The sequence below is a fragment of the Dermacentor andersoni genome, chromosome 3 (assembly GCF_023375885.2).
Source record: "Dermacentor andersoni chromosome 3, qqDerAnde1_hic_scaffold, whole genome shotgun sequence".
In the NCBI taxonomy this organism is placed as follows: domain Eukaryota; kingdom Metazoa; phylum Arthropoda; class Arachnida; order Ixodida; family Ixodidae; genus Dermacentor; species Dermacentor andersoni.
In genome coordinates, this window is record NC_092816.1 from 84,587,957 (window position 1) to 84,603,742 (window position 15,786).

General features: G+C 45.4%; 1 protein-coding gene across 1 annotated transcript in view; it reads left to right on the top strand.

Annotated features, from left to right (window-relative positions):
• Positions 1-15,786, top strand: part of LOC126544086 (Na(+)/citrate cotransporter-like) — a 119,029-nt gene that overhangs the window by 100,071 nt on the left and 3,172 nt on the right. Inside the window, exons 15-22 of the mRNA XM_050191292.3 lie at positions 31-161; positions 1,888-1,990; positions 6,162-6,293; positions 6,392-6,511; positions 9,430-9,510; positions 10,272-10,379; positions 13,503-13,683; positions 14,513-14,674. Of these exons, the coding sequence (XP_050047249.2) occupies positions 31-161; positions 1,888-1,990; positions 6,162-6,293; positions 6,392-6,511; positions 9,430-9,510; positions 10,272-10,379; positions 13,503-13,683; positions 14,513-14,674 (1,018 nt within the window). The remainder of the gene's footprint in view (positions 1-30; positions 162-1,887; positions 1,991-6,161; positions 6,294-6,391; positions 6,512-9,429; positions 9,511-10,271; positions 10,380-13,502; positions 13,684-14,512; positions 14,675-15,786) is intronic.

The following is a 15,786-nucleotide window of genomic DNA, read 5'->3' on the forward strand; positions in this document are numbered from 1 at the left end:
GTTGATGAGGAATTTTTCTCTTTCATTTAGGCTCCTGCTGGGATTAATGCTGGTGACGATGTTCCTGTCCATGTGGATCCCCAACATTGCCGCCGCATCCATCATGATTCCGATCGCCATGGCCGTTGTGGACCAGATAGGGGACCGCTCGGCGACAAAGAGTGCGTGGGGTGGGCCCAAATTTTCCGCAAGTATATACCATGTGCAACAAATGGAACGGGATAGTCAGAGTGCGCCAACGCGTCTTTTGGTAGCGCGACGAGAAGCTTTTCTAATCAAGCGCAGTTCGAAGCGAAAGTGGTGAGCGCATATGCCTCACACGCGAGCATACTGCCGGTGCACGTCTCATGTCTACTCTCCGTGGAAGCACAAATTGTGCCACTGCCTGTACGAGCAAGTACTGATCTTGCAAGTACTGATCTTGCAAGTAATGATCTTGCAAGGTCCAGTGCCACTGGAGCACTGCCGCTGCATAGCATAATGCAGCCATTCTACAGGAGTGATTGCGAGGAAGTAGAGAACTGCAACACAATGTCAAATGAAGCGTTTCTTGCCACTTACTTGCCGAAACAGGCTGTGTTAGGATTCGTTGACATGCTTATGCCGAGCCTAAATTAGGAAATTCGATTGAAGCTACATATTTGTGGCTGCGTAGCACGTAACTGTCGATAATAAACCTTGGCGCGAACCTCACGAATACACTCCCTGGATTCCCGGCATGTGTTTATGCAAGCAGGCGTTCTGTTCACGTATCCATCAGAGGGGAAGAATTATGACTAGTCGAAAGCAACATTTTTCAACCATTTCTGAAAATTGCCTACTTACTGCTTCTTAAGTATTCGCAAAGTACTGCCTTTTTCTTTTTCATTTTGTTTATTTTGTTGCTTCCGTAAGCCGTCTCTAGTATGTAAAATTTTAATGCCATGTGTCATATCTCATGTCAGGGAGTTCAGTGTTGCATATAATATAAGAACGAGTGTGTCGCTGTTTCCCAGGTTAACAACTTTAGTAACGTTGCTCTAGTCACACGGATGTCACATGTTTATTTGTTCGTCACTTCACTCGTCCTTAAAAGTTGTAATTTATTATTGAGCCTTTTCCATGGCGTTGCTGCGGAAGCAATATGAAAGACACTTTTTATGCTTCGTATCACGTGATTCGTAGGCCCCACTAACAAAGAGAACTGCTGACTTGCTGATCATTCTAATGAGAATCGACTAACAGGACTAGCTGCTAGACGCATAATGACTGATAGAAACATTGGAGGCTGCAGGATGTGAATTGCCCATTATTTTAGTAGTGGTCCCCTCGTCCCTAAACATCATCAAAACCTTTCGCCACAACTGCGCACATGATGTATACAATGTTGAATGGCAATCACTAGGGGGCTGTTAATGACTATATCTAGCGCTCAGTGCGATGAGTCAATGGAACTTCATTGCGCCGGTTTCAGCTGCAAAAAGCCTGACTTTCGAAAAAATAAATACAGCTAAACTGGGAACTACGTAAAAAGGTTAGTTGGTTCAAGTCCTGACATCCACTCGTGTAATGTTTTTCCAAGTATTTAATAAAACGCTCGGACATGTCGCACCTCGTGAGGACTTCGCGTGCTCTTCGTGCCTCAATTTGTGCCTGCTGCACTTAGTTTGTGACCTTTTTATTCTGCCATTATGTTAATATTCTTCCTTGGCTACAAGAAAATAAGTAGAATCAATCACTGTGGCGTTACTAATTTCTTTTCTTCAATTCGACTTTAATAAAACAAACAGTAGCTGGGTTTCTTTGAACATTGCGCTTGAGGTTTTCAACGTGCATCTGCGCTCCGATGGCTAGGTTCACATGGCTACATGCGCTAAAATAAAGTTATTTCTCCATTCTCTCCTTCAGGCCCCAACGGAGTACGTGGCCAGCAGATAGGTTCCGATGAAAAACGACTAATCGAAGACCGCGAATGTACTGTGTCACTTGTGCAAGAAAATGAAACACCAAGGTACGGCTGCTCCTGTTTTGATTTTCTTACCTTATGCTATCCGGCTTGTTATATTCGCATATCGCGTTCAGAGCACAAATATGGCCATTTTAAGAATGAAAACAGAAACAAGAGCTTAACTACAAGGCATGGGGGAAATATATATATTTGCATTTAGAGCACATATGCTTCAATTCGCCACATTGACACTTCAAAACCAATTATTACACCCAAGCGAAGATTTCTTTGCTGAGGAGGAGCAATTGTTGGCCTCGATCGCCAAGCTAAACGCGCCTGTTGCTACAACCAACCAACCAACCAACCACCACCACCAGCACCAAGATCTTTTTTCGCTTGCAAATGAAGCTGGCTCACTGCCCTGAAATTTTCATTGACAGCAAAGAAAAAGGAAGCACTCCTGATGCCGGACAACGAACCAGAGGTAATTGTAAAATTCTATTTGCGTCGGCAGTATGCAACCCGATTCGTCTTTTCAGTCCCGCCTTCTCTTTCCGTCTAGGCGCGCCTGAATTTTTACGACTGAAGCTCTCATAGCTTGAGCTGTACCATGAGTGAAGGCCAAGCCGGACACTCGCGCGCGTTCCACACCCACCCAGTTATTTTTTTTTCCTCTTCTAAACCATTCCTCGAACGGTTTGCGGTGATCGACCCACTCATCTGCACACGCACTTCCACCTACAAGAATTATTTTTCCCCTTCGCGCAATTAGTCGTTGGAATCTGCTCCCAAGTGGTGCCACAGAAATTGCCGTTCGCCCTCGGTTTCCCGATGCTCTTAGGCGTTATTTACAAGCCTGACCAGATCCAGTACTTGTTTGCTGTTTTATTTCCCTCTTGGTTTCTTTTATTTCTTGTTTTTTCTGACGCCTTGCGATGTCAGCTTTCCTGACATCACCTTACTCTGGTGATGTTGGCACTGCTACAGTCGTTGCTCCCGCCGCTGTGAGCGTTATTTCCCGATGATGTCCTTCGCTACTGATGTTAGTGTTACTGCAATTGTTATTAATCGCAGTCGTTGCTTATCGTTCTTTTATTACGCTTTCAGTTGTGTTTTTGGTTGTGTTCTCGTGCTCTAGGTTTACGGCGGAGACCTTTGTTTCTGTGCTATTACGTACTTCTATATATTAGGCCTATCGAAACACTTTTGTTGTCACGTAATCTGGCCCTGGTTGCGTTAAGGTACATTTTTGCTTGTTTCATTCTTGTCTTCTTTCTTTCGCATTTGTGCGTGCGTGCGTAAACAATCTACCTCGCAATCTTTTGATGCCCTCCACCCTTATTGTATTGCACACTGGGCGATGTGTATGTATGTAAATAAATAAACAAATAAAAGTGTACTTCTTTGTATAGCTACTCATTTACGTGGAACAGCTCAGAATTAGGCACACCACACCCTTTGTACCGGCTACCTTATTTTATCGTTTTCTTTCTTGTTGCAACTAAATCTGGACTGTGAGACTGTTAGAATATTTAAATATGGAACTTGTTCTCCAGCTATCTGAAGCTTTAGCTCGGGAGCTCCGATCTGAATACATGGGAACAAATACATTGTTTTTCGCGCAACCATTGCACAGATTTTAAGGAGGCTGGTTGCATTCAAATGTAAAAGTCCAAGTATAGTAAGCTTACACCTCTGTAATTCAGTAATAAAAAATTACATCACAATTCTGTACACAGCAGCTACTAATACATCTAAATGGGACACAATTGTACAGTATACCACATTGAAAATAACGTTAATTTGTGAGCAGGAGTTTTGCAAAACCCTAACAAACACTTGAGTAATTTTATATAGGCTGATAACTCACATCTCAACTTTCCCGCTTCGAATACTCTATGATATGCAGTTTAGAGAACTGCAGTTTAGAGAACTGCAGCATCTGTAGTCGTTACGGAGTTACGAATCTCTATACAGTGTGCTTCAACGTTTTTCTACTTACTAGCTTTCGAAAATTTTTGTTGAGAAGTGCATGTCGTAAATAAGAAATTTGCTTCTAAGAGTCACTAAAGTTTACTTTTATCTCTCAAGTGCAATAAAGTTCGTTTAAGTACATCCAGCGATTGCCTCAATAAAGGATTTCTGCGTTTTGTGTGTATTTGAATAGACGCGTAATTGTGGTTCTCCTCGAACTAAAGCTTCCTCTTAATGCTAAATGAAATGAGATGACTTATGTCGGTACCTTTCATACATACATGTCGCACAAACTTTTTCTTAAACCTCCTTGACGACGCACTACTTTTTGGTCGCGGATGCGTGTCGTAAGAGAAGTCTCTCTTGCTTTCGTAGCATTGCCTGCTGTGTCGGAAACGGACCATACTTTCTTTCACACAAGGCATCGGTATAAAATTTCTAACGGCGCCACTGTACAGTTGCACAACTGACTAACAAACTCACTCACAACTCACTATTTATAGAAATGTAAGATCAAGAGGAACATTCAAGTACTGGAAGTAGTATTATGGGTGGTGTAGCCAAGGCTATTTCGGTTTTATAGCGAAGCTGTATATGGCTAGCCAATTCGTTCGTGCGTCCGTCCATCCATATGTCGCCTGTATGCCGAAAACTCCTCCGGCACAACCCCATGTGCATGTGCAAAAAAAAAAAAGCAAGTCGTGGCGGTGTCTCTGAATATTATCAGCTTCTGCCTACGCATAAAGTGCATTACCATTTCCGCGTGATGTTCTCACTCGCCGCGGTTGCTCTGAATGTTATCATCTTACCCGTGTTATGACCGTCTTATGACGCATAAGCGTAATGGCCATATGGAAAACGTGGGATGTCAGCACTCCTTTGCTCCCATGGGAAGGCTTAAATGCGTAATAAAACGCAATGGTGCGCCCACCAATCATCGGCTTGAACGTCGACATAGCGCGCCCCGACGGCAAGTAGATTGTATCCTTCCTGTTGGAACAATTAGGAGTTGAGTGCTACATGGACGTTAGTGTGCCAACCACGCGGCACCGGGAGTGTACAGATTTAACCTTTGGCAAGAACTTGTCTAACACAGCAGTACAACCGATCACGGCGTACGACAGCGACCACAAAGCTATGGTCACTGTGGTAACGAATGAGACAAAATAAAGACTATAAATACCACGAAGTTATGTACTACACGTGTCTTCAATCAATCAGTATAGCAATCCGATAGTGATCAACATAAATAAATGTAGTTGTCAATATAGTCATCCAAATACAGCTTCGCTGGTTATCCTTCTTCACAGAGTGGAAGAGCACTCATTTTTCCTTTTCGCTTCATTTCCTCAAGATTTCCTATTCTGCCATGAAACACATATTGGCTCTAGCCATGGCCAATTAAAGCAAGGGTACTCCACTAGGGGTAGGTCTCTTCCAACTGGAACTAAATATGTACTCAATCAATCACTGCTGCAAAACAATCTTTTACCTTACACAATGCCGTGTGTAGTGCCCCATGATTTCGCTCTGTCCTTTCCACTCTGTACAGTCAACTGTGCCGCACCAAGAAGTCCAAGTTTCAGCCCACGCTACAGGGATTGTCTTGTTCTTAAAATGAATTACTAGGGGTTCCGAAGTGAGATACAGTGGCGTTACGAGCCTGTGAACCGAGTAATCGGTTGCCTGCGTGTTCTCCACGCTTCATTTAAGCTCCAGATTCCACAGGGCCTCTCCCACTGCAATGCAACCTTTTTTACGTCGATTGCGGCTGAGAGTTGGCATTCACAAAGACGGTTTCGTTCCTCATAAGGATGGGTGACACCGTTGCGTGTGCGATGAGTCCATCAAACACCTGCGCGTCTTCCCCGATACGACGACCGGAACCGTCTACGATGCACCCCAATAGATAACCTGTATTCACAATCATACACGGGTCACCGTGTGTGATTGTGAATGCAGGTTATCTATGGTTCACTGGTATTTGAAACGTGCCCACATACCTCACAAGCCCAGACAGTGATATGTGCATTACGGCACGTATCCTGCAATTCTTGAAGTCCACAAGCCTCACAGAGCGGCTGTTGTTTCTACGTGGATCTACAGACGAAGCGACACCCTCAGTAACTTCTTTACTTTCTTTGTGTGTCATAATGTAACACTCTTCCTACTGTGTAAGGCACGGAACCGAACGTACGTCCCGTGGACCTCCCTTCCTGAAAGCGTTTTTTGCTTCGGTTTTCCTTCGTCCTCTTGCCAGAACTGAAGACAGGCGCACCAGGCTGCTCCGAACTACGCTGGTGCTCGGCGTGTCGTACGCAACCAGCATAGGTGGTACGGGTTCACTCATCGGAACTGGGCCCAACGTTCTCCTTAAGGGAATCATAGAAGAGTGAGTGCTAGCAGCTCTGCATATTCCGACGATAAGATACACGATTTTTCTTTTTTTTTTTGCGCTTTCGCTCACACCTCTCGTGCACAAAAATCTAGCCTGTTTCCAGGTTCCACGGAAATCACTTTCGTCACGTGGATCCTGTACAACGGGCCCACGATGCTCCTCTGCACTCTGCTGAGCTGGGCGTACATGCAGTGGAACGCCAGGGAGGCCATGTGAGTCATGAAAGCGATCATGTTCGCTCTCAAAGTCATTCAGCGGTTATGTTTCCTTGTCTCAAACGGATGCAATGTACGCAAGTTACTGTCGCGACAACCAGCAGTATAGGCATTAAAACTGAACAAGACAAATTATTTCAGAATTGCAGCCTCACCCAAAGTCGCAAGATGTTCTGCCTTGATTCGTCTCTATGCTGGCGCGGCTTGTGTTCCCATTATTGAGGTCTCCACTTTGACACGCTTGACCCAGTGTTTGGACTCCGAAAGTGGGCCCGCGAGTGGCATATGCCGCAATTCTGTGCGGCGGAGCCCAGTCGGGCTCGACACTAAAGACGAAGAACGCATAGCGTTCAAAACTGATGGCACTTGGCTCATAATGCTCTTCTATAAGGCTGTGCTGCGTTCAACTGCGTATTCTCACGATAAAAATACCAAATAAAGAATTGAGGTGGCGCTTCACTGCCACGAAAGTTCGGTGAAGTCATCATCACCTAAACGGAATATACAGTTCTATAGAAAATAATACGTTGATAGGGCGCAAGAATTCCAAGTGGAAAGCTCGGCTCGAATATCGGGCCTAATTTACTTGTTGCGTTAGAGCTTTCGTCATAGCTGCGCCAATCACCTAAATGTTCGCGCTGGAATTGCCACTGTTTAATTGTCATTACACTTCCACACAGAACACAATAACGTGTCCAATGGTAAGAGCACGGAGAGCAATGTCTTGCATATAAATTTCGAAGCGTCAGTGGTTTTACATTTGGTAAAATTTTGGAACACTCACTTTCAACGTTTCAGGAAACTGTTGTAAGTTTTTCTCTTTATTTCATAGCAATAGCTGTTGTGAGTTCACTCCCCTAGTTGCGCTGATATCCACTGGTGCCATCGCTGGAATCCGCAAAATGCTTCGCGAGAAAATTACGAAGAAAGAAAAATTATCACTGCGTCGCGAGTATCCGAATTTACACCCAAAAGATTAGCAGTCGAAGACTCTACCACTCAGCCACTCTGCCGATACTACAGCAGTTGAGAATACTGATTCTGCAGAGCGTGATCATGCCAGCAGCTACCACGATTGGCTAACGCCCGCTCAAAATCTGCGTGCAAGATAGAGTTGGTGCCGGCGCCTTTTTCTTGTACTTGCACGTCGCCTTCCCAGTTGCGCAGGCGGTCCCAAATTAACTTTTCTGCTTTACACGCAATTGAAACAATAGAGCACATCTGCTTTGTATTTATCAGTCTTCTCCTATTAGCCGTGGGTTTCTAATGTTTTCTGGGTGGCACTGACGTCCCCTTGTTATTATTATTTTTGTCCAAGAAAATTAGGAAGTGCACTGACGGGGTAGACCAAATATTAATTTTAAGAAAGCTGAACAAATTCAGCAGTAAGAAGCTAAAGCGTCGTTTTAATAACGACCAGTGGCTAATTCAGGATAGGTACGAAAAGACGAGCCTTTCCACTTTCCCACTAGACGGCGCAATTTCCACAAACGAATACACCTCGCACTTCTTAAAAGGAGATTGTGAACTCGCACCTGCGAATCTTTACTTTCACAAACATCATTAACGAAACAGTATATTACGCCTGACACTCGGCCACTCGAAAGTCCTTTGGAACATCTACCCGAAATGTGCTCACGTGGGATGGCACATGGTAGGGGAGCATCTAAGGCAAGAGCGTTAAGGAGCCCGTGCCCGTAGCAAATTCGGTGTCGGACATCGTCTCGGCAAAAATATTTTTGAACCACACATACCCAGACCATTCATGTGAAGCAAGAAATTCACTGAAATAATTGAATTTCACAAGCTAAAATACGTAGAAAAATCGTAAAGTGCGACTTACAGACAGCCTACAGACATGCTAGCTCTCTGACTGTAATTTGAAAATGCGAAAAAAACATAATTCGGTTACGCAGAAACACAAACAAACCCCTTTTGCAGCGTTTCTAGAATGCACAGACCGGAGACTGCGTCCGCCATTTGCGCTCGCCGGCGCGTAAATATCTCAGAGTCCACAGAGCGGCGCGTCCACTTCCTTGAAACACCTGCAGATGGCGCTCTCCTTCGCCGCATCGCGGCCCCTGCAAGATGCCACGTTTCGACCAGAATGCCCGCTTTCGTGCGTGGCGTTCGCCGCGAGCGTTTCCCAGTAAACATTACGGCTACATACCCTGCAGTTTCCGGGAAGCGTGAGGGGCAGTCAGGGATGTTTGAATGCTATCGCGTTCCACTCTTAAAGGCGAAGTTTATGCGTCCTCCAAATTTTTCGGTAAAGGTCCTTTGCGGAAGAGGTGATATCCGCATTCCTTCAGGGTTCTTCAACAACATTAAACCTTCATGGTAAGGGTTGTAACAGCGCACCCAAGACGATGCGGCATTAAACCTGACGAAGCACAGCGGTCACTTGTTAGGAATTTCCTTAGCATGTGACGGGAATTTGACAGATACGTTTTTTTTTTTACGTTTTGTGAAATTCAGTTTTGCGACGCAGCGCCATGTGCTTTTCTGCATTGCTTACTGACAGCATACAAAGAAGAACGTGCCGTATCGTGTGTAAGCAGCGAAACTCCTGTTAATAAGGGGTCCTTCAGCGTGAAACAAAGAAGTTTACTTCAAAGGTATATGGCTATGGGTATATGGTATATGGGTATAAGGCTTGCAGGGCAATACATTTCACCAGCCATCGCGTCACTGGTTCGCGTTACTTGCAAAACTGTAATCTTTTTCTTGTAAACTGCGTCACATGGGGCACGGTGGGGCAGTTCAGAGTGCTAAATTGATCGCGGAACATTTTGTGTTGGAAGTAACGCAGTCTTATCTCTGTTGGAGCTCATCTTTCACAACGTGACGCGTCTTTGATGCTATGCATGGTTTAATAAAAAATACTACACTTGCCTTTATGTTGACCTCAACAGGAGAAGCGAAGCGGGCGAATCTGCAAAAGAAAAAGTCCGGGAAGAGATTGCATGGCGGTATAAAGAGCTGGGAAAGATCAGGCGAGTACTAGAGTTGTGTGTCAATATTTCCTGCGAACCTGTTTAGGTAACGGGAGCTTAACTATTTTTTGCCTCATCTAGCCTGAACAGTAACAGACAGGCTGAAAGTGGGCGAATCTAAATTTCCCAGTGGAGGACCGAGTATCGGTGTGCGCATTACTCCCCTGGCTGCAAATGCCTAAAGCGGAATTAAATGTAAGTGTGAAACTCTTTCGACCACAGGCATCGTGTTCTAAAGTATAGTCCTATATATATACTTAGCAAAATTTCAAACAATATTGCAGTTTATTTGCTTTCAGCATGCCCTGGTTCTGGGCTGCTTGAATAAACACACATGCTGTATTTGCCACGGCACCGCCAGCTAAAACACAGTCGACAAGCAGTCTGAGTTGATAAAACGTTCCGAGAGACCTGTCAAGGGAGTGGCACTTGCGGTCTATGAAACTGTGACGAAAAATACTCATGGCATGGACGTTGCATAACAAATTCCGAAATTTCCACGTCACTAGTGTTCCGGATAGAGAATTACATCGAATAGTTTCATTATATTGATATAGCCTAAAGGTGCTGGCAATCCAGAAACAAGCATGTATATCACGGCTGGGATATCGGGCTGTTTGTGACTCGAAGCGTGTATCAAAGAGTGGTAGTAATGCTGAGTAAAGTCAAAGAAAGTCGTTCTAATAAAATTCAGAATCAGATATATATATATATATATATATATATATATATATATATATATATATTTGTTACTTTCACAGCTTTGCAGAGACCTGTGTCGCCGCTTTGATCGGTACAATGATCATCGCCTGGTTCGCGATGAAGCCGCAAATGTTTCCGGGATGGGTCGACGTTCTTCCTCACGGAGAGTAAGTGCCACACACAGAATGTTGTCTTATCTCGACTGACTCATTAGTTAGTTGAATGACGAATGGAAGCATTTATTTATCAATTCTAGTTGTAGGTAGCTCGAAACGTAAGGTGATTTTGGCTGCATCTCCAGAAGAGCCAGCACTGACCACGATGGCAAGTTCACGCAGAGTTCCCAAGAGACGTTCGGTTATACCCTTTGGAACAACACAAATTGCCGTAGTCTATAAACATATACAAGACTTAAACTGACAGCTGTCTTGCTTCAGAGTTGCAATGTTTCAAAAGTGTATTTTTACTGCAAAGTACAACAAGCAAGGTACAATGCTAAGCGATTGAAACAGGATACTTGCAGTCTTAAGCAAAATTACACCCTCTGGGTTGTATCTTGCCACACAACGATAATCGTCATCTGTCTTGTCCACATTTCCTTTCTTCAACGCGGCGAGCTTGGGACTTTCAACTCACGAACGGCATGCGCGTTATCACCATGGCAGAGCATTGTCGACAGGAAAGTAGCGAGCGCAGTGTTTTCAAGAAAGGAAACACAAGCAAGACAGATGCCGATTATTGTCGCGCGGAAAATATGCACGCCTAAGGGTGTACATTAGTTTAAGAGTGTGGAGCATATGGTGGCCGGCACTGTTGGCCCTACTGCTGGGTGCTAAGGACCGCACTCAAGCTTGTTCCGTATAACATGAAAGCGAGAATCAGGAATCACTCAGTGCTGACCGCGGTGGCGAAAAAGTGCTTGCCGCCCCGCGGTCTGAGTCTTGCGTTTCAGTCACTGAGCACTCTAGTGCATATACATAAGCTCGATGCGTGGGGCACGTTCCTTATGGTTGAGCACATCAATAGCGCGTGCCTACGGCCATGTACCAAATTACAGGACAGAATAGTTACTTCTCCTCGGCTAACTCTGCGGACAGACACGTATGACCGGGAGGTTTCTGGCACGGTTTCTGGGGCCATGAACGCACACTGCTGCCAGCGCGCGAATGAATGGGAGCGACATTCAGACGCGGCACTGCACGCAAGGCAAGTCCTGCTGGGCAGAGACAACAGCATCCTCCTGGCAGCTATCCCAGGCGTCTCACGACGCTCGCATAATTGGAGCGGCCAGTGGCAGGTGTCGCACCTCGATGCTGGCGCACGACATGGGACCGACGGGAGACCGTCAGCGTCCGTCAGCGCGCGGTGAAATATGAGATAACGTTATCTCGACGTCTTCTGCTCATGTCCCGGCATACACTGTGCCGCTCAGCAGCAAGGCTGTATAGTGTGCTTATAGCATGAGGCAGAACGCTGCCGCTGGCTCCACCACCAAGGCGATTTAGCGTATATCGACGGTGCGCCCATTTCACTTAGTTGTGTGTGCAGCTAAACGCGTTCTATGTCTCCGAAGTCTAATACCCGCGCCACACGGGCACAGAAGGTGGCAGTATATCCCTAATGCCTTATTATTTAATGTCATTTGCGTGGTTCTAAACGAGCAAATCAAATGGCATGCGCTTTAATGCCACTCGGTATTTAAGGGGTTCGCCAGAACCGTTCGACTGAAGAATGCGTACTCTCGACGTCGTGGCTTCGCAAGCCACGGCATCGAGAGTGTGCATTTTTCAGTGTAAGTAAAGTATTTGAAATGTTTAAACCTGTAAGAAGACATTTGTACATAAATTTGAAGTACAATCGGCACTTTTACGAGAAGAAGCCTTATGATTTATAATAAACAACCTTTCAGAACACAAGGATTGTTGCAGCTAGCGAAGCTGCGCAAAAGGTTCGCAGCCTGTGAAGTAGACGAAAGTCACGTGGGGATGGGTTGTATATGTTGCAGGGTAGTTTTTCGTCGCGTGCAGGCCGTTCACATGCAGTCTTTGTGTTTACAGACTCCACGTGATAAGATGAACTTGCTCGGGTCGGCGTTGCGATGGTCTAGTTGCGGCAGGCGCCATTTTGTTTCTGGGCTTCGGATTTGACATAGATTGGCCGCAGTTGTTATGGTCGATTCTAAAAGACAGCAAGAAACTCAAGCTAACCGTGCCATATAGTATGCTTTGTTTTAAATTTCACTGTTTATTACGACAGTTTAAATTTGGAAATGCATATTTTTTTTTAATTCATGCCCTAACCTTGCTCACATCAGAAGACGCTGTCATCGCCATCATCGGGTAAAATGTCATTAAATTTGGACGTACGGCAGCTCCACCGAAAAAGATCTAATTCAGGAACTTAAGGCCTTAACTATTGAATGCCATTTTCTGTACCCGTGTGGCACGGGTATAACCGTCCCCGCGCGAATCGCGCACGAACCGTGCACGCGCCGTGCCGTCTCAGAGACAGCACGACAATGGCGGTGGCAGTGCCGACGGTGCGAATGCGGCTCGAGCTTCCGCATAATTGCCGTCGCAGTAAAACATATGCTCTTAGCAGTGACTAAAGTGCATAAACTGTGCGGAACAATGAGGCTCACAAAATATATTCTCTACCATTATGATAATGACTGTTTTTTTTTAAGAAGCATATGAGAAGTGTGAAAGAATAAAAATAAAGCCTGCGGAGACACTTTGTTGCCAGCGGATTGTTGAAACCTTTGAATATCCTTCCAGCATTTGCATTCTCGAAAATTCTGATAGTTCTTAACGAATCCGTTGCAGTCGTTGAATGTAGCATGGCAGAACCTTGATAATGGTTTTGTTGGTACTCCATTTTGCAGACCAGCGAACAATACAAGGACAGTGCAATTATTGATACGGACAAATCACGTTTGTGGTAAACCTTGTCGGAAGACGCGTAAATTTTTCAATTATGCACGCAAATCTGCACGTAAATATTTGTGCATGCAATTATGTACGTAAATCTGTGGGCACCCAATATGTATGTAAATCATCTTTCGCGTAAAGATACACATAAATTTCGTACGTGAATCTTTCGCGGCACTTACATTATTGTGCATGCCTCTGCGACAATGACGAGGGAAGAGCAAGTCCCGCTTTCTGCCGTAGGATACATTCGACAGAACTCGCGTTCATGCTGTTATTGTCACGATGTACGTGGCTCATCTGGAAGCATATTCTTGACATTCAGGTCTTTGTCAGCTAGCGTTTCTTTCCTGCTCGCAGGCTCGTGAAGCCCAGCGCCTTGGTCGCCTTGGTGGCACTGCTGTTGTTCGTAATACCGAAGGATCCTGGAAACCCGTGGCAGTCGCAGCCACTTCTCACGTGGGACGAGGCGGTGCACGGCGTCAAGTGGGGCGTCATGATCCTCGTGGGAGGAGGCATGACTCTGTCGGAGGCCTGCAAGGTTTCGTAAAATCCAAGAGAGAGTGTGCTCTTGACGTACAGAGTTGATGTGTCATTGCTGAGCTGAGACATAGCCGGACCCGGGAACCCAAATCACGATGCAAAGAGAGTTTAGATTTAATAACCGAGCCGAAAAGAAGAACAAAAAGTAAGACTTTTGAAGTCTGGCGCCATACGCGAAAGCAGCTCGCGATGGAGGTCTAAAAGAAGATACGCAGGAATGTCAGGTCAATTCACGTAAATGGAGGAAAGACAACTCACAACAAATGTAATCTAATGCAAGCTAGCATGTAAACTAAGGACACATAAATACGCAAAAGACAGTTCGCAAAAGAATTCGAATAAAAAGTCCTGGAACGTTACGTCAGGTCACATAGATGCACAAAACACAGAAAACACAGTCAGGTCACAGAAAGGCTCACGAGCTCTTGTGTGGTATGGACTGGAATAGCGACCCATGTATATGCTGAAAAAATAGAATAAAACATCACGCTATTAGAAAAAGAATACCAGCGCGAACATGGAATCCAGAGGGCAAAAGCGGATACATGTAGGCCAAATGAAACGCACTCAGTGACCAGCCTTCGCGACGTTTTCCTTTTTTTTTTTCAGAATAAGTCAAGTAACAAACAGCTCCAATGAACAGAGCCCTACACTATAACCAATGCATTGACAAGTACAAACGGTTCCTGCGAGTGAGGGGCTTTGTTAATGTAGTCCCTCATCCCTGTTCTAAGAACGAGCTAAAATCATCCAGGAACTAAGCGCGCCATGCTGTTCACAGCATCAGTAATCATGAGAGTGACACATTTGATCATTGTAATCTTCAGCAATCCGGACTTTCTTCAATGCTGGTGGACAACGTGAAGGGCATGAACGTGCTGCCACCGGCTCTCACCGCCTTGCTCTTCTGCTTCGCTGCCTCTATGTTCACGGAGATAACAAGCAACACGGCCACGAGCTCCCTGCTACTGCCCCTTGTCTGCGACATGGTAAACGGCTGATCACTATGAATAGCGAATTCTTACTCTGATAGCGTACCCTCGCCCTGAAGCTGGTAAAAACATTACAACGTCGATGGCCTCCATATTTGGCGGCATCACCATTACGATCCGACTAGTTGGAGCTGCTTCGCTTTCTCTTCTGCATGCACATACATTCATTTTTTTTTTTCGTATGAGGGCCGTCAGACATGAGTAAGTAGCAAGCTAGAAAAAGGTGACGTGCAATACCACAGAGACTTGCTCACAAACGTTTACGCAAGTGAGTGGCACGCACCCAATTCCTGTGATGAACTCGCCTGTTATACTTTGCTATTTAGAACCACGCGAATTTGATTCAGTGTCCACGGCGTCCTCCTCCTAAGCGCGGGGTAACGATCGAGTTTACTTTCCGGCAGCCGCGGTGCTATCGTCATGTGTACGTGATTAAAATAAAAGAAAGAAAGAAAGAAAGAAAGAAAGAAAGAAAGGGAGAAAGAAAGGAAGAAAGAAAGAAAGGAAGAAAGAAAGAAAGAAAGAAAGAAAGAAAGACAGAAAGAAAGAAAGAAAGAAAGAAAGAAAGAAAGAAAGAAAGAAAGAAAGAAAGAAAGAAAGAAAGAAAGGAAGAAAGAAAGATCAGGCCGACTCAAGTATAGTTGACATCTACGTAATGCAAAGCATTGCGCGAATTGTCGCAACACGAGACGCCGACGCGCACGTCGAGCTTATGGTGCCCTAGCTGCAGGAAATGCGCTTCGTCGTTTTGCTTGACGCTCGTTAGCGTCCCTCTCGAGACCATGACGCTCGCACATCTGGCAGAACGAGTGACCTCGACGGGGCTCGATATAACCTGGATCATGGCAATGTTTATCAGCCCAAATGTGGCGGATGGGGGAAGCTTCGTCGCACGTGCGCTATCAGCTCGCACTCAAACACACTCAGAACGCTTGGCTAGTCCTCCTATAAGCCGTTCCCAGCGGTCGCGGCCGCCAACTTAAGCCTAAGCTACTTGCCATCCTTGACTGCAGATTGCGGAAGTTGGCTGCTCGTTGACCCACGAAAACGGCGAGATACCGAGAGGCACCTCAAGAACTAGCGTGATTCGGAGAAGAATGCTTCGCAAT